This window comes from Canis aureus, chromosome 7, assembly GCF_053574225.1.
Source record: "Canis aureus isolate CA01 chromosome 7, VMU_Caureus_v.1.0, whole genome shotgun sequence".
Lineage (NCBI taxonomy): Eukaryota > Metazoa > Chordata > Mammalia > Carnivora > Canidae > Canis > Canis aureus.
Genome location: NC_135617.1, coordinates 7861666 through 7880346, shown reverse-complemented (window position 1 = coordinate 7880346; position 18681 = coordinate 7861666). Strand labels below are relative to the sequence as shown.

The 18681-nt window shown below is 39.8% G+C and overlaps 1 protein-coding gene across 7 annotated transcripts in view; it reads left to right on the top strand.

Annotated features, from left to right (window-relative positions):
• SOBP (sine oculis binding protein homolog) overlaps positions 1-18681 on the top strand; it is a 163062-nt gene that overhangs the window by 26911 nt on the left and 117470 nt on the right. For all 7 annotated transcript variants that reach the window (XM_077902884.1, XM_077902881.1, XM_077902888.1 and 4 more), the window contains exon 4: positions 15321-15472. In XM_077902884.1, coding sequence (XP_077759010.1) covers positions 15321-15472 — 152 coding nt within the window. The remainder of the gene's footprint in view (positions 1-15320; positions 15473-18681) is intronic.

The window sequence follows — 18681 nt, the reverse complement described above, 5'->3', positions numbered from 1 at the left end:
ATATACATATAAATCATTGAAGTGGAGTTCAGAAACAAATATAAACAGATTCTGGATTATGATAAATATATTAATCAGCTTGGGTTACCATAACCAAATACCATGGCTTAAACAACCAAAATTTGTTTTCTCACAGTTCTGGAGAATGCAAGTCCAACATCAACATCATCAGGCTTGGTATCTGGTGAGACCTATCTGTGGGTTGTGGATGATTACCTTCTCTGTGTGTTCTCATGTGGCAGAGAGATAGCAAGCTCTCTGCCATCTCTTCTCAGAAGGATTTTAGTTCCATCAAACATCCCATCAAGACACTACCTCATGACCTCAAGGAATTATCTGGCTGAAATCTAACACTAATTAATTTTAAAAAGCTCTGTCTCCAAATAATATCACATTAGGAGTTAGGACTTCAATATTAATTTTGGAGAGATAAACATTCAGTCTATAACAACAAAGATAACAAAGTAGGGCAGTGAGGAAAGGATAGTTTTGTCAGTAAATGTGGAAAAGAAAAGTATATTGATTATTTACTTCACACCATTCACAAAAACAAGTTCTAGCTGGATTGTCCATCAAAACATGTCAGAACAATAGGGTTTATAGAATTTATAAAAGAAAGCCTAGGAGAATGTATTTATGTTTTGAGTAGGCTAGTATTTCTTAAACTATATACTAAAAAGCACTAACCATAGAGAAAAAGATCGATTAAATAGATTTTATTAAAGATAAGAATTTCTGTTGTGTAAGAAACATCTTTCAATGGGGGCACCTGGATGGTGCGGTTGGGTAAGCCCCTGGCTTGATTTCAGCTCAGGTCTTGATCTCAAGGTTTCAACTCAGAGATGAAGCCCTGCATCAGGCTCTGTGCTTAGCATGGAGTCCACTTAGGACTCTCCTCCCTCTCTCTCTCCCCCTCTTCCTATACTCTCTTTATGTCTCTCTAGAATAATAAATAAAAAAATATTTAAAAAAATATCTTTCAAAAGAATGAAAGGTAAATCACTGATTAGGCTGATGTTTGTAATCCATGTCCCCCAGAAGACTTGTATTCATAATATATAAAGAACCTCTATAAATAAAAAAAAAGCCTAATAGAAAATTGAGCAAAAAATATAAACAGACACTTCACCAAAGAAAATAACCTAGTGGCCTATAAACACATGAAAAGTTGTTCAATCTCATTAGTCATTAGGGAAATAAAATGTAAAAGCATCGTGAAATACCAGCACACAAACATTACAGTGACTAAAATGAAAAAGTCTGACAATACCAAGTATTGGGGAGGATATGGAGCAACTGGAACTCTCAAGCATTGCTGGTGATGGTATAAATTGGTATAACCACTCTTGAAAGCTGATTGCCAATATTTATTAATGCTGAGCATACACATATCCTATTATCCAGTAATTCCATCCTAGATATATTCTCAGCATAAATATATATATATATATGCATGAGTGAAAGACATAGAGAAGAATCTTCATAGTAGCATTTATTCATAATAGGTAAAAACTGGAAACAATCCAAATGATCATCAACAGTAATTAACATGGTTTCTTGGTATTCCTTGGGTGGGCTTGGATGGGTGAGTATGAATCTTGAAGTTGAACGTGAAATTGAATGTATATCATCTATGTGCATTATTGAGTGGAAAAAATCCTTGTCTCAAAAAATATTGAGCCCTTGACTTGGAGACCTAGATTTTGAAAGAAAAAAAAATTAAATTTTAACTCCTCCCAATTTAAACAAAAAAGCCCTAGAATACAATTTTAGCATTTCCCCTCCCCTCTATATCTAGTCTGTTCATAGACTATTCAGAGTCAGCTATTTAAATCAACTATTTAAAATCTCATCATTCGTTATTATTAAGGCATTATCTGTTTATGTGAACTATATCACAACGAGACCTGCAAGTTAAGTTACAGGTGTAAGACATAAATATCTCTCATAGTGGCCTACTTGAGAGCAGCTTTTGATATGATGTAAGTAGAGAGAAATGAAGGGGTACTGGGGAAGTGACAGAAGTAGGATATTCAATACTTTACACCAGTGGTTGCTTTGCCTCCCACGGGACATTTGGCAATATCTGGAGATATTTTGGTTGCCACAACTGGTAGAGAAAGCAAGTTACTGGCATACAAGGAGTAGAGGCCAGCCATGCTGCTAACCATCCTACTATGCATGGGACAGCCCCACAACAAGGAATTATCTGGCTGAATTAATTGTGCCATGGTTGAGAAAGCAGGCTCAATAGTGGTGACAGCTGTATGTATGGGACACCTCTTGTGCACCTCTCTGGATCCCCTTGGCCCCACCTCTTAATCCAGTGATTGCTGTGGTACTTTGACAGTTTAGCCATGTGCATTCTGAAAAGGCCTTGCCTGACGCTTATGGCATATGTCTGTAGCTACTTGCTGTGGGGCTTCTCTGACATTCAGCATGGGCATCATGTAAATCCTTTTGGACTTATACATGTGCAAACCAGAAGTATAGGGGAATTAACACACTGGGTCAGTGGGATATGAGAGTTTAAACTCTTCCTTCTTTTGTCCCCTGGGTGAATAACTATGAAATGTATTTCATAAACTCCAGAGAATATTTTTTATGGTTGCACACCACTTTCCCCTAGTAACACATCATTATATTGGCTCTCCTTCGTCCCTAGGTTCTTTTCCTGTGCCTCTCATTCTTCTTGGAATCACCTGCCCAGTAAACCACCTGTATGCAAATCTTTGTCTCAGAGTCTGTTTTCTGGCAAACTTGTGATAAAATATCATGTATGTGGAGGTCCATAGTGAAAGATCAGGCATTAATGAAAAAGAATATAAAAAGTTAACATTTTTATGGACATTCATGTTTGTCCCCTTAAAGTGAAGCGTAAATATATAATAAAGAAGTAAAAAAAAAAAAGGGGTACCAGATTCATGGTGGTGCAAAATTGGAGAGCTCAGAAAGGGTCACTTCTAAAACTGTCCCATCAGTTAAAGAATTTTATAAGACTCTTCTGGTAATGGCAAGGGACAGCAGTGGTGGCCATACAGAAGGATAAAAAGGGAAAAAATTAAGTCAGGACTGTAAGAAAAAAGAGAAAGGAGAAAGAATATCCTCTGGCTGTACTCCTTTACAGCCAGAATCTTGTTATTTTGACAGATTTAGAATTTGAGAATTTTAGTTAGAAGGGACCTCAGAGATGATCTAGTTAAATTCCTTCTTTTATAGATGAGGAAATGAGGCTGGCAAGCCTAACCAACCTTCTCAAGGTCATTGAATTGCATTAATGGCAGACCCAGGGCCAGAACTCACTTCTGAGCAGGGGACAACATCTTAACATGAGTTCTAAGCCACATACCTCTGATCCCTGACACAGCCTGGAACTAGGGGTATGACCTAGATAGGATTCCAGAAAACCCTGCCCCTAGGTCACCAAGGAGCTAAGATGCTAACAGGAAATAAGGAAATGTCAGCTGTATTTTTCCTTGCTTGTAGAGGATGACTGTGTTTCTGGGATTAGCCTAGACCTGACTGAACTGTTTGCTATTAGTTATTTGAAGGTATAAATAAAGTTTGGTTAAGAGAGAAGTGATGGTGAAGTTGGTAATTCTTGTTATTCTAGGGACATTCCCAATGCTGACTTCTCAAAGTTTCTGTTAAGTTGTGAAGACTTAGTTCATGGACTTGGCCAAGGCCAGTGGAAATAACGATCACATTCTGTTTTGGGGCTTTTCACTGGTGTTTCCCACTAAAGCAACTTTGTTCTGAGTGATTACCGAAGATGGTATCCTTGGCTTCCTCTCCTAACCCCACCCCCACCCCCACCCCACCCCCGCCTTGGGCATCCAACAACCCAAGGTGCACCTGGTAAGGATTCTGCTTTTTTTGCTCCTTGTGCTGAGGTTCAAAGTCAGGCATTTCATTCTAGTGAACCAGAGCCTGTCTTAACTGGCTCTCAATCTGCTGGAGGAGACAGACATTAAACAGAAGTCTCAATACAGTCTGGTGATGATCAAGTTCAGAGTGTTGTGTGATCTGACCAGATTTGGGGTCAAGGAAGGCTCTCCTAGGATGAGATTGAAGGTAAGATAATGGAGGGGCAGTAGGACTGAATTCGTCAAGGATTTTAGGTTGTGAGTGAGGAAGCAGCGCATGCAAAGGCTCAGAGTAGAGAGAGAACTTCAAGGAAAGTAAAGCAAGCGAGTTCCCAGAGAGTGGACAAACTGAGAGGCTGATTTGGTCATTGAGGTCATGCTGAGGAGTTCCAACTCCTTCTTGAGGGCAGCAGAGGCCACTGGAAGGTGCTGAGCAGATGAGAGCAGTGATCAGATTTGTGTTTCAGAGGACTTTCTCATATCCAGAGTGGAGGGAATGAACTGAACAGGAACGAGACAGAAAGCCTCCTGTAGTATGGGCAAGAGGTATTGGTGGCTTCACTGGAAGGGGCAGAGGAAAACTCCCATGAAGTTGGACACCTAGAACAGTGTCTGGTACATAATTAGATTTGGTAAATATTTATTTATTGAATGAATGCATTCGTGCATGAATTGAATGAATGTGGGTATATTGTAAAAATATTTAGGAGGACCTGGTGAATAATCAGAATGTGGGAGGTGGGAAGGAGGAAAGAAGCAGGAAGGATGCTAGATTTCTGCTAGCATGTAACTGCATGGATGGTAAGGGGCAGAAAGCGGGGGTCGGGGGAGCATACACAGGAAAGGGAGAGCTTATAGGTAGGGGTGTGTATGCAGCTTTGGACATGATGGGTTTAGATGCTGAGATGCAGTTGGAAATGATATCTCAGGAGAGGTGGCTATGTTGATTTGAAAATCTTCACCTCATGGATGGTAACTGTAGTCACAGGAGTTCATAGCTGATATGGCCCAAAGGGAGTACGTAGAGAGAAGAGAAGACTCTGAAAGATTTCCACTTGGTGTGGCTTCCTCCACCTTTCCTATAGCTGGGCTCCTTTGGTGTGTGATGTCTCAGAACGTTCCTGAGTGGAGATCCTCGGGGGACCCCTTCAGAGCATCCCTCAACCATTCATTACTCTCATTCAAGAATCTCAATGAATAGTTCGAGATGGGAAGGTGAAGAGGGAAGTAAATCGTTGACAGTGTTCCAGCAGGTTCACCTTGGTTCTCTTAACAGATTGAAGTGAAGTTCTTCCTACTTTTCAATGTACTGACTTGAATTTCAACCTGCTCTTCAACCTACAGCACTCAGGTGTCCCTTCCCCTAGTCTCTAACCTGTCAATTCACCTCCCCTAGGATGGGACTCCCCGCATGGTATCCTGCTTGCCTGGACTGCCCCAAATGCCAAGGAGGTGGGACTTGGCCTGCTAGTCAGTCATGATGGACCGGCTGCTTATGCTCCCCTCCCCAGTGGGGTTTATATCCCTCTCCGTGGTCACCAAGAATACCTGGCTCCTGTGACCTCTGAGTGGTGACAGAGCTGTGGGAGCAGCCCTGGCTTTTCTGTGGTCCTTTTCTATTGCACCTTGACATTTTGTGCTGGGGACAGCCATAGGAAGCTCCTTGAGGACTGGAATCTTATCTTTTGTGTTCACTAGTGTATTTCCAGCTTCTAGTACAGTACCTGGCACAGAGTTGAGTAAATAAATGAATCCTTTGTCTACAATTAAAGTTTCCCCTCTGGGGAGCTTTGTCAACCACTGTGGGGCCCATTAATTGTAATTAATGGGACAGTCAGATTTCAGAAGGGGAAATGAGCCCTTCAGATAAATAGGAGGTGCTGGGAATGCTTGTCTTGCTCTGGCATCCTATGTAAAGCCGCTTGACCCATTAGTCACAAAATGCTGCTATTTGTATTTCTTTGGAGAGGATGCCTCTCCATGCAGGGTAGGGGTTTGGAATTTCTTTTCCAGCAGTGGTGGATTTGCTGGTGCACACTCTTTAACCTTGCTTCCTAAACACGTGCATCTGTTGGCTAGATGCTGGGGCTCAGGGAGTGGACTTCAGCTATGTAGGAGAGAGGTCCAGCGGAGAGCAAACGCATGATTGCAGTCTCGTTGTCCTAGGGCATCTGGATTGATCACAGAGTTAGATCCTGGGCTCAAGAATGGAGGACACGATTTTACTTGAGCTCCTTACCCATGGCAACCACCTGGTAAACATGAATTATTCAGTGTGTTAAGATCAATATTACTCTCCCATTGCTGTATTATTCATTTCTGCTTTTATTATTATTATTATTTTTTCTGGAGGACTTTGCAGGAAAAGTGTTGTCTTCTCTTTATTAGATGCATGGAGCAGACACCACAGGACTTTGTGGACCATGGATGTCTTTGTTTAGCCTGGTTGTGTTTTATTGAGGACTAGAAGGTGTGGGTCAGCACACCTAGCACTGGCCACATGGCTGTAGGCCTTGTCTTTCTGCCCAGTTCAGACAAAGCTCCTGGCAGTGGAGGACCCGATTCTGGGCAAAAGAGAAACTTGCCTGATAATGAATGACCCACGTGGAAATGCTCATGCTTCAGTGCCAATGTAGGGCAGTAGAGCAGCACATCCCAGGGAGACTTCCTTAGAAGCCCAGTCTTGTGGATTCTCTGTGTGTGGTCAGATTGGTGAAAGATAGCACATTCTATCTCCTTTTAGGATTCCTACTTATACATTGGTAGAACCCAACAGGCTTACAGTAAAGGATCTATTATTTAACTTTGTTTAGCCCAGTGTTTTCATACGTACTTGACCATGGTAGCCTTTTAAAAAATAACACCCATTTAAGTATCTCCTGGGATTAGTGGAATATGTTTTGGGAAATGTCACTCTTAAGTCCTACCACCTTCCTTTCTTATTCTACTCTCTTAGGGTAAGGATGTAGGGAAAACAGACTCTCCACAGTGAGTACTGAGACATGGAGGTGAGATTGTCCAGGAGACTAACAAGGATTCCCTTCACTGGCAAATCAGGGAAATTGTAGGGGGATATTCATATTAATATTGAGGAGCTGTAGACATGTGTGCTTAGTAGTGTCTCATTAAAGACTCCAGATTCAGGATGGTATTCAAGAGAGAACTACTATTTTGTTAAAGTCACAAAATGGGATCTCTCATTTTATTTTCCTTTTTTGTTTGAATGTTGGGAAAATATGTGAAGAAGGGACACTGATAGGAAAGCAAATTCACAGTTTGAATTTTACTATACAGTCCATTTTCTCAAAGAACTCTTTGGACTTTTCCCTGGTCTTCTTTGAAACACAGGGAGATGAATTGGTGAAGGCAAATGGCTATAGTCTTCTTTTCATTTCTATCATTGCTTCATAGGTTCTGAGCGTCACTTCCTTCCCTCTGTTTCCATCTGTCTGTCCATCCATCCGTCTGTTTATTCAACATAGTTTAAGCATGGCTACGTGCTAGGCACTGAAGACATGAAGGCAAAAGAGACATGGAACCTGCTCTCTTGTTGCTTACTGAGTCTCCTTGCCACAGAAGGAGATTCCAGTCTTTCTGAATTCCAATCCCCCCTGCTGGAGTAACATTGTTCAGCACATCTCTGATCCTGTCATGCTCTACTAAGAGACATTCAGGAGATCCCCATTACCTGTGGAATAAGGATAAGCCTGTTCCATCATCTTGCTAAACATCCTTCAAGGGATTCCTTGTTCAGGCCCGACTGGCCCCAGTCTGATCTGCTTTTCTCTTCTTGCAATAATCTTGGTTAATGGGGGGCAACTTCAGGACTCATTGGTATCCCTGAGCCCCACTCCCTGGTGCCTGCTTTCCTTCTGTCCTTTCTCTCCTTTTCTTGAACTTTCTCCCCCTCTAGATCTTTCAGGACCCCACTCAAAAGCTGTGCTTTCTGGTCTCTAGCAGATTTTTGAACTTCTCTCTTACCACATTCTGTTTGTCATATAATGAGTCACATGCTTTTTTTTCCTGTGTTTGGGAGCAGGGCCATGTCTTTTTCAACTGAGCATTCTTGACCAGTTGCCTAGTGTAGAGACCTGCATGTAGATGTTTAATTCATTCTGGAGTCACGTCTTTTACATAGGTACAAACACACACACACACACACCCCCACACGTGCGCATATATATGTATTATATGTATATATACAAAATTAGAAATGGGCTAGAAAAGTTCCATTAGAATATTAAAACTAATTTAAATTCTATAATTTTACTGTCATTTTATGCAATATGTGCTCATTCTTTTCACCTACTGGAACCAAATTTTAGTTTTTGTATAGAGATTTCAATTTTATTTTGAGGTTAAGTGCTGCTCTATTTAGATGGGTGTGGACCATGTAAATTCTTGAAATCACTTCATCCAAAAACATAAAAAAAAAATACATACATTCCTGAAATCACTTCAAATGACTTCATTTCCAAAAGAAAAAATAGGAATAATTTTCAGTGCTATGAAGAATCGTAGTTGTATGGAAGCTCTATCATTTCATTGTACCTATCCTCTTAGTGCAATAAAATTTTATTAATTCAGACTTCAGACTCTATTATTTGGCAATTTTTGATAGTTCAGTTACCAAGGTGGCAGAAATTTTCAGTTGTTACTATGATACTTTTTAAAAGAGCAAACTTCTCAGGCACTTAGGAAGATCCACCCATGTGTAGCTAGTTGATGTAATAATTACAAAGAATTCCCATCTATTAATTATAGAATATCTGGCAGTACAGTGATATATTTGGCAACACCTTGTCAACTATTAATTCAAGTTAAGTAATTTTTAAAAAGAATAACTGTAAGTGAAGCTTTTATTAAATGTAATGGCTTTCCTCTTAAATAGTCTGAGTTAGTAAAATTTAACCAATTAACTGGGTTGTTCTTTGTACTCAAAGATAGTGGTTCTGCCGATGTCATCCATGTGAGAGGGGATGTGACTGAAGAAACTGGAGTCTGGTCGTCCGGGCCTCTCTAGACTGCATATAGCTGACACTTCTCTCTTCTTACTCTATTTGCCATTGATCCTAAGGCAGGCTCATTTACATATAGGATGTGACTACTTTCTATCATTTTGTCCCCACCACAGCTATAGTTAAGGGTGGACATTACGGTCCTTGAGTGACTGGCCCACGTCACACAACTAGAAGGGGTAGGTTTAGTACTTTCACTAACGTCCTCTGTCTCTGTTTCCCAGCACTCTTCCACATTGTCTTTTGAATAATAGCAACTAAGATTTGCAAAGGAGCATATATCTCTTAACTCATTCACTTAAAAAAAATAAAAGTTACCCCTTTGAGAGGGTAATAAGTGCATCTGCCTGTTGCTTTTCTTTTCCAGAGATCCCTGGCTGTATGCTCTTCCTCCCACCTCCTTCAACTTCCACTGTTTTATGTTCACATCTAAAAGGCCCTCTGAAGATGTAGTTGCTACAGTGTGCTCAGTATTATTTTCATTTCATTTCAGTATTATGTCCATTCTTTGCGTGGCTAAGCTTGTTCTACCTATGTGCCCAGGGCTAGACTTCAGCAAAGCAGTGAGTGACCAGACGCTTCTCGTACTATAGCCTCTCCCATTTCTACCCTTTACCTCTCTCATCGGAACCTTGTCCTTAGCCCTTCTCCCCACTCTCTGTGAAAACTTGTTCTCCAGAAAGAGCCACTCATTTCAAAGCGTAAGTCATAATTGGCAAATATGTACTGAATTTTATTGCTTTTGGGGAATTTGTGTTTTAATGGGATATAAAAAAATATATGGCCAAATAAATTACTCTCTAATGGTAGAATTTAATTTTAGTGGGGAGTTGTGGCATAATTTTTGAAGCTAGGGTACTCTTATTGGCATCTTTGAAATTATAGATGTAAGTGGTTCCCTGCTTTACCCACGTGGAAAATCAGTCTTATCCATGTCTTGCTGTGATCCCCCTCCTTACTGAAGAGAAAACTGGGAAGAGTTTTGCTTGCCTGTGGGTAGAATGACTGCTTCCTGAGATCCAGGTATTATTGGCTCTGGCTTCTTGTTTAATGTATAAGTGGCACTTGCTGGTGAAAGTTCAGCCAGAATGTTTGCCGCAAATCCAAGTCTCATAGTCATAAAGAAATAAAGGCTTGCATTGTGAGCCTTTAACTTTTTTTTGAAAATCAATCAACAAATATTGATTGAATAACACTTCAGCCATCTCCTCAAAGACATTTTGACCTTTTGATTTCATTTTCTTTGTCTATTACCATGTCATGGAGAAGGGTGCTCTGTAAGTAGCAGAATCTTGTGACAGCTTTTAGTCTGTTTTGCAGAGAGAAGTCTGCATGGATGGCATGTAATCTCATGCTTTTAGAAGGGCCCTAGTCTCTAAGGTGTGATAGTCAAGAGCTTGGGCTCTGGAGTCAGCCTGGTCCTCATCTAGGCTTTGGTGTATACTGACTCTGTGATTTGGAGCAAATTACTTTCCTTCTCATGTTTAGGGCCAGATTAGGATGAAACAACAGATTTAAGAAACTTTGTACTGTGCCTCCCACCACTAAATACTGAATAATGGCTAGCGATGATTATTTTTCCTTTGGCTCAGTGTTCCAAATTTTCTCTGGGTCTCCTTATATGTTCACTTCAAGAACCCAAAGAATTGTACAGAAGCTTCTATAGGACTCTGTAGAGGCTTTTGAACTGGACTGCCTCAAAGTTTTTGGAGTTGAATTATTCCAAGAAGGGCTGCAAAGAAAGCAGACTTTAACCTTAGTTCTTGCCTGTCTTCCAGGCCATATCTCTATCTGTATTCTTAAATATAGCTACTCTGACGAATAGATGGACAGAGGGCTTCCCGTGCTGTGTTTTCCTTCCATGGTGTAGGGAACACCCAGGAGTCACTTCAGGCTGCCTTGCAACTTGTCTCAAATATAATTCAAGTCTTGAAATGATTATCTGGATGTGTGCATTCCAGGAACTGTTGGAGGAGAGAAACATCACCAGCCAATACTTTGAGATTTTTTCCTCAGTCTTGGACTCCCATGAAAGTTACAAAGGGGTGGTGAATTGACAGTTAATCCCTTGGGGTCCATTAAGGCCCTTCTGATTCTTTGTGCCCTGGGCAAGTAAGGATGCATGTTCATAGTCAATTCAAGTGCCCCTAGAATGTCACCGACCAATGGCCATTCTTATTTTTGAAAGTCACCAGATAAGGCAGTTTCTCAAACAACTTCAGCAAGGCGTTCCAGAAATGCTTGATCTCATACTTCTCTGTGTGATGATAAATAAATACAATTTTGATTTCATCTCAGAGTAATTAATGTGAACTTCTCCTTCTGGGATGTAAAATGGAATAATGTTCTATAGCTCTTTGAACATTAGTTTGGAAAGAAAATGCCCTAAACATTTTGCCTAATTAAATTCTAAAGAGGTGGTACAAACTTTTCATGATTAATAGAAACATGCATATTTTGACTGATGCATATTTATATGATATTATCATATGAAAATTTTATCATGTTATACAAACTATTCGCCTTGGGAAAGTGACTTAATGCTGTAAATATTTTACATTTGTTGTTGCATTGTTCATTATGAAAAACACACAGGCTAATGGCTGTAAGGAAAAAATCTGTTACACCAGTCTTCTTTGAGGTAGTCTCAAGTCTCTAATGGTACAGGCTTTAGTCTAGATGTGAGATTGGAAATCAGGTTCTCCCTAGTTTGGAAAAAGAATCTTTAAATATATATGTATATATATATATATTTTACAGCAGATCAAGTTAGAAAAGCTAAAATGCTGGGGCCTTCTATTTTGCCAGTGTAAAGCATGCATATAATTACTGGGTTTTAGACTTTAAAAAAATGTAGTTGTTGAAATGAACCTATCCCTTTGGTTTAAAGCACTTAAGAAGGGTACCATCTCATGTTTAGGGCCAGAATTTTGAGCTATGTTTCAGCTGAAAAATTAACTCATAATTACAGTTCTCAGCTTCTTAAATATAATGTGGATAAAAATGGCTTTTATAAGACCAGAGTACCTGAGATATCTGAAAATGTTTTCTCATCTTTGGAACACTAGCTATTGGTAACATTTTGATGACAGAAAAGGAGAAATCCGATGGAATTTTTCCAGTCTTTGCCTTTATGAAACGGAATTTTATGAGAAACGGATGGGAATACTGAATTATTTAACAAGACAGATGCTAACCACCATTCTAAGAGTTTTCCAACTGCCACATACAAAACAAAAGTGCACAATTTCTTTTATCTCCTCTTCCCACATTGTTACTTTATAGTACACGTGATTTTTAAAAAATTTTTTTATTGGAGTTCAATTTGCCAACATATAGCATAACACCCAGTGCTCATCCTGCCAAGTGCTCCCCTCAGTGCCCATCACCCAGTCACCCCAACCCCCGGACGACCTCCCCTTCCATCACCCCTTGTTCATTTCTCAGAGTTAGGTGACTCTCATGTTTTGTCACCTTCACTGATATTTTCACTCATTTTCTCTCCTTTCCCTTTATTCCCTTTCACTAATTTTTATATTCCCCAAATGAATGAGATTATATGATGTTTGTCCTTTTCCGATTGACTTACTTCACTCAGCATAATACCCTCCAGGTCCATGCACGTCGAAGCAAATGGTGGGTATTTGTCATTTCTAATGGCTGAGTAATATTCCATTGTATACACAGACCACATCTTCTTTATCCATTCATCTTTTGATGGACACCGAGGCTCCTTCCACACCTTGGCTACTGTGGACATTGCTGCTGTGAACATTGGGGTGCAGGAGTACACATAATTTATAAAAGTAATCTCCCTTAAAATTCTACTTTTTGTTTCTCTGTTAGGTCTATTGTAAGAAAATATCCTTGCCTCGTCTTAAAAAACTGACCAGCCAGTCTGCCTGGCGGTGATGGAGGGAAGCATGAGGGTACTGTGAGCTGTACCTCCTCCGCAGCCTTCTTCCTTCTTGCCAGGCCAGGCAGGCTGTGTGCCTGCCCCCGTTACCACTTTGTTTTCTACCCTTTTTCATCTGGATCTCAGTCTCTAATGGTGGTTTATTTCATTTCTATTTTATTTATTTTATTTATATCCGTTAAAGATCTAGGAGGAAAAATTTTAGGTTTGTTTCCCAAGCCAGACAATTTAAAGGCAGGAACAACATGGGGAACCTAATGGTTGTTCTAAAGCAGCTCCTTGGGAGGTGTGGTCTCCTTTTTGAACTCTGAGGTCAAATAATTTCCCCCATAAAAATTTCTTTTCCTTACAGGTTTCACCAGACTCAAACTTATTGCCAACGGATCATTTGGGAGAGTTCTGCTGTATCATCTTCTTTTTTAGGACTTTAGGATTTTAAAGCAGCTAATCCATTGGGAAGAATTGAAACTAGTAGTTCAAATTAGTTTAGGAATGACAGATGATTATTTTTAAAATATATTATTTCTAATCTGATTTTTAAAAAGACCTCTTTCATACTCTGAGGCTAATTGTAAAGTTTTGTTCAGTTTTCATGTCTATAACATTTCATGTAAAATTTCTATATGTAGACAGATGCCATGTTAGAAACCATGTAAAATATAAATAAAGCTTTTCTTGAATAGAACAAATTAAAAAATGCAGTCATCGTATGACATTTGATTTCATCTTATGACTCCATTTAAAGAAGGTTGTGTTATCAAAAATGATTAATATCAAAGGTCATTTTTACACTGTCTTATTTGATAATTAACAATAGATCACATTATGTAATTTGTGAAAAAAGTGGTCGTTAAAATGACAATATTTATTCCATTAAGGTAAATAAAATGCTGCGCATAGTTCTGAGTGATGATACTCAGGGGAAAAAGAGCCGTATCACTGCACTACAAATTAGTTTGCTTCTAATTTTGCAGGCTGATGACCGCACTGCCTCAAACCAAATCTTTTCCCTGGAAATGGAATGATTGCATGACAGACTCTATGAACCATGAATATGTCAACAACTCATGGACCAGGCCTTGTTTAGCAATTAGTCTTTGGGGGATTTTATTCAGAAATCAGACAACGCTATACCAGAGCTTATTGGGGATTTTGTGATTACTATTCATGTCTGGAGCATGAGTCTGGGATAGTTAAAAAAAATCCATAAAGGAAGAAGAAATGTGGCTAATAGTGGCAATCAGTCATATGTACGCATATTGTCAATTGGGAGGACCAGAAAACTCAAGATATAAGCAAAGTCCCTAGGAGGTAGCAAGAAGATATTTTGTAGACTTTAAAGTCTTCTCTTATTCCCCCTCCCCCTATCAAATAGGCTAGTATCTCCCAGACTTCAGTCATTTAAATGTCACTGTCACATTTTTGTTGTAACTTCTTATCACCTGCTTTATGATTTACTCAGTATATTTTATTAACTGACTCACTTTAAAAGCCTCTCTTTGCTTTGAGCAGTAATGCATGTGATATCACAGGCCTGTTTTGCAAGTTAAATTTGTTTTCCTCTCTTACAAAGGAAAAGAAATACAGTATTTTAATTATTGAAAATAGTCACATATCACTTAACATCATTTTGCGCGTCTCCATGACGTGTGTGGCAGGTCCTTCAGGAGGGCTGCAAAGACTACCACTCTAGCTGAGGATGATCTTTATAGCTATGTGACCTCAGGTCTCATGGCTGACACCTCCATTACCATCCCTCCATTTCGGGACACGAGCAGCATCACATGGAGAGAATTTAAATCAGGCCTGTGCCTCCCTGAGGACATGCATGCAGGAAGGTTCTGCCGTAGAAGACTGCTGAGTGAGCCAGGCCAGTGCCTTTCCATGGGCACAATCTGGCCCCTCATGTCCTTCCTTTTTTTGACTAGCCGTATCACTTGGGAATCATTACATTGCAAGGGTAAATAAAACCCTATATCAGGTAACAGTAATAAGACACATGCCAAGATTGAGCCTGGTTCCTGACTGTCAAGGTTCACATTAGGGCATCACATTTATGGGTTAGCACTGGGTGTCCCACCCAGTGTGGATCTTACAGGCTTCCAGCAGTACCTTTGAAGAAGAAATTGGTCATTTTACAAGTTTCATTAGTATAGAGCCTGGTGTAAGCCAATAGAATATGCATTTTTACCAGGCTAAGAAGACTTGGGACCCCCTTCCTGGCTGTGCATTCATGCTCCAGATTTTAAGTAAATGATGTTTTTTTTGGAGACTTAAGAGCCAACCAAGGGATAAAAGAGAAAGAAAGGAAGAAAGGAAGGAAGGAATTAAAAAAAGAAAGAAAAGAGTGAGCAAGCATGAGTCTTCTTATCAGGAGCTGGCTATCCTATGAGGTCAGAGAGTAATGAGGTACAGAAATTAAAATGAGACCTCAGGTAGCTCTGTCAGGTTGAGGGTGTGTCTAAGTTTGAAGGGATGTTTGCTTCTGATATGAACATTTTTCTTATACTTTTGTTATAGAAGATGATGTGTCAAATGTACAAATAATGTGTGCCTGGTGCCAGAAAGTGGGAATCAAGCGCTATTCCCTGAGTATGGGAAGTGAGGTGAAAAGCTTCTGCAGCGAGAAGTGCTTTGCAGCCTGCCGACGAGCCTACTTCAAGAGAAATAAGGTAAGAGCACGTAGAGCGAGGCGGCTACGCAGGCCTCCCCAGACCGTGTGCGCATGTGCCTCCTAGCTTCTAGCTGAAAACACTGTGCACATTTTACTTTTATTTTTTTTTTTCCTGTCCTGTCTGTTCCCCTTCTCTGTCATACTTAACCTTCTGGAATAAGGGATCCCCTTCTGATGTGTAACCTGTTCTTCCGTTTCTCTGTCTTGATGTTTGAATTCTGAGAGGGTGAATGAGAATCCCATGAGGAAGAACACGGTGATCACAGCTGCCACCCTAAGTGACAGTGTCTCTCCAGCATAGTGTGTAGAGACTAGAGTCCACGAAAGATAAGTGGTAGAGATTTCTTTCAGAGGCTGAGAAACTAGCCACGGGAGTGTGGCCAGAAAGCTGTAGTCCACACAGTTTAATATTTGTTCCCAGTGGGAATATTGCTCTGGCTCTTTACAAAACCTGATCCACAAATTTTAATCAAGAACCACAAATTCTAATTGAGAAAAACGTCAAGTCTCTTTTGACGCCTTAGATGAAAGTTGATTAATATTGAGAAAAGGTGAAATAATGACTACCTGAACCAACATTGCGCACACAGCCGAGCGTTTGTGGGCAGCATGGTGGGTGAACACAGGAACAGCCATAGTTAGTCAGTTTTTGTTTTGTTTTAAGACATCTCAGATCTGAAAATGTCCTTTTAGAATAGTAGTGGCCACCATTGATGAGAAATGGAATGCGTGATGTTTTTACAATCACACACACACGTACACACAGCTAGTTTCTTAATCTTTAAAGAACCAACCCGCTCTAGCATTTTGCCACCGATTACTGAAGTAATGTGCTAGATCTTGATTATTTTCCATTGATCTGTATAGCTTCCTAATTCATAAAATTGTCCACATTTTGCTAAGCTTTTCCATTTCCATAATACAAGATCAAAATCTGTCTCTTCTTGAAGCAAACAATTATTATTATTCTTATAAAGTCTGGTGTTTGTAATCCTGAAATGCTCATCTCGGGTTCACTGCATTGCAAGAAGCACTGTTGCAGCAAATTATCTCCTGCAAATTTGGGTCACGTCATTCTGCCAAAAAACATAATGCTGAAAGAATTAGGCTGCAGAATTCAGCGGGGTGGAATTTTAGTAGCAGTCTCTAAGTATTAGGCTCATAATCTTCACTGGAACAGGGAGGCAAGTAAGGAAATTGTTTGGAATTCTTTTGGGACAGTCAAAGTCCAGTTCATTTTCCCTTGGGAGGGGCCAGTGAGACTCCAGAGGAGGGGGGGTTGGAGCAACGCATGGGAGACACGTTTTGTTTTAATATAGGAGGATTAAAATGATCTTGGAGACCCTGGGGCTCCCGTTTTGAACGCTGAGCACTGGGGTAACAATCACAGGAGTGGACTCAGCGCTTTCATCTTCAAAGCCCTACTTACCACAACAAAATACTTTGCATTCCATCCCAGAAGATGGCTAGAGAACAGGGGTTTTTGTCTATGATTCTGAAGAATTGTGGGTCTGAATCTTGATGGACGGCCTGTAGGGAGCAAAATCAAGCAAGATGCTTTTGTCACAATCCTGGTGATACGTGTCATATTTTGCAAAACCATTTAACTTTAGTAAGCCTCTGAAATACCCTAGAATACTATATATAGAGAGAGTGTATATATATATATATATACAATGCCATATATATGAATTTACATTGTTATACCTAACATGTAATATTACATCATTATAAAGTTTAAGGTCAAACTGGATTTAAACTTCCATAGCATACAGTTTTAAAAGATGGGTAACTGGGAGCCAAGAAAAGAGTTAGTATTTGGAATACTTATGGCAGGTAAAATCAGCAGGGGGAGGAGGACCATTACCTTTCACTTCCTGTGGGGAGTTATTGGGGTAGGTCTTTGAACATCCTGCAAAAGCTGGGAGTCACAGAAGCTTGAAGTTTAGCCGGTGACTTTGACAGCTGATCCCAGCAGCCCATTAGTGTACATACAAAACCTGTCTTCTCTGCGATCTTCATGCTTATTTATGTATCCCAAAGCCCTGCCACACTATACCTTCTCATTTTTCAAATAGGGGAATAAACTGATCACATCGCTTGCTGGATTCTTTTTTTTTTTTTTCTTTTTTTAAATTTTAAGAGTGTTATCTCTGCAACAATATCCTATTGTATTACAATAAACATGTACAGCTGCTGCATTTCTGTTAACTGATAGGATTTTGTGGTCATTTCATTTAGGGCTTGGGTTTCTTAATGGATTGTATTCGATACCAGTTTCCATCCTGCCATTTCTAAGAACTGCTGTAATAAGCCCCAGGGTGTTCCCCACTGAAGACAATAGCAAATAGCTACTTTTCTTGTGTCATTTAACAAAGTCTTTAGTCCTCATTATTAAAATTATGGACTTTCTTAATCTTAGAAAAAGGGCAAAATTCTTCCCATCCTGTCATAAAAGATTTTCTGGCTAGATTCTACCCTAAATTTTAGATATTCAGAAAGGGATGGAAAACAGTGAATAATATGTGTGTAGAAGAGAAATTTGCCTTAGGTATAATGTAGATTTTAAAAAACATGTAAAGTTAACTATGCTGTAAATTATGCTTTATAATGACAGCCGCTTCTTGGTGGATAGCATGCTGAGATCTAAAAATGGTCTCTAAGTTGAACCCAAATTGCATGCATAACTTTACAAAGAAAAATCCTAGTAGAAAAGGTAGCTAATTAGGAGCCGTATTCAGCTGACCTCTGTTTTGTGTCTGAGCAACACCTGCATTTGTGAATGTAAATTGGACAGCTGTGCCTGCGGTTCCCCTGCTATCCTCTTCACAAATGCTTGGGTACGGAGGCAGGAATTGATTTGCTGCTAAAAACAAGGACAAAAATAGCCCAACTCTCAAAATGAAGGCCCACTGAAAATTGGCTCTTTAAATTTCATTTGCTTCTCCACCCTTCCTTTCTCTGGTCTCTGTGTCTGTTTGATGGAGTGGGTTAAGAATGTCATATCCCTCTCTCACAAACCCCGGCCCTGTAAAGTAAGGTGGGGTAGACTGAAGCCAACTTAACCCTTTATGGCATGTAGTTTATAGTTTCAGACCAAATTTAAAAATTTTTTTGAAGAGTTGTTTGGATTGCTACACGTATGTGTAGGCTTTCTTCAAGAGGTTTCTGTTAGGAGAGGACTGTGAGTCACAGCTGTATTCATTT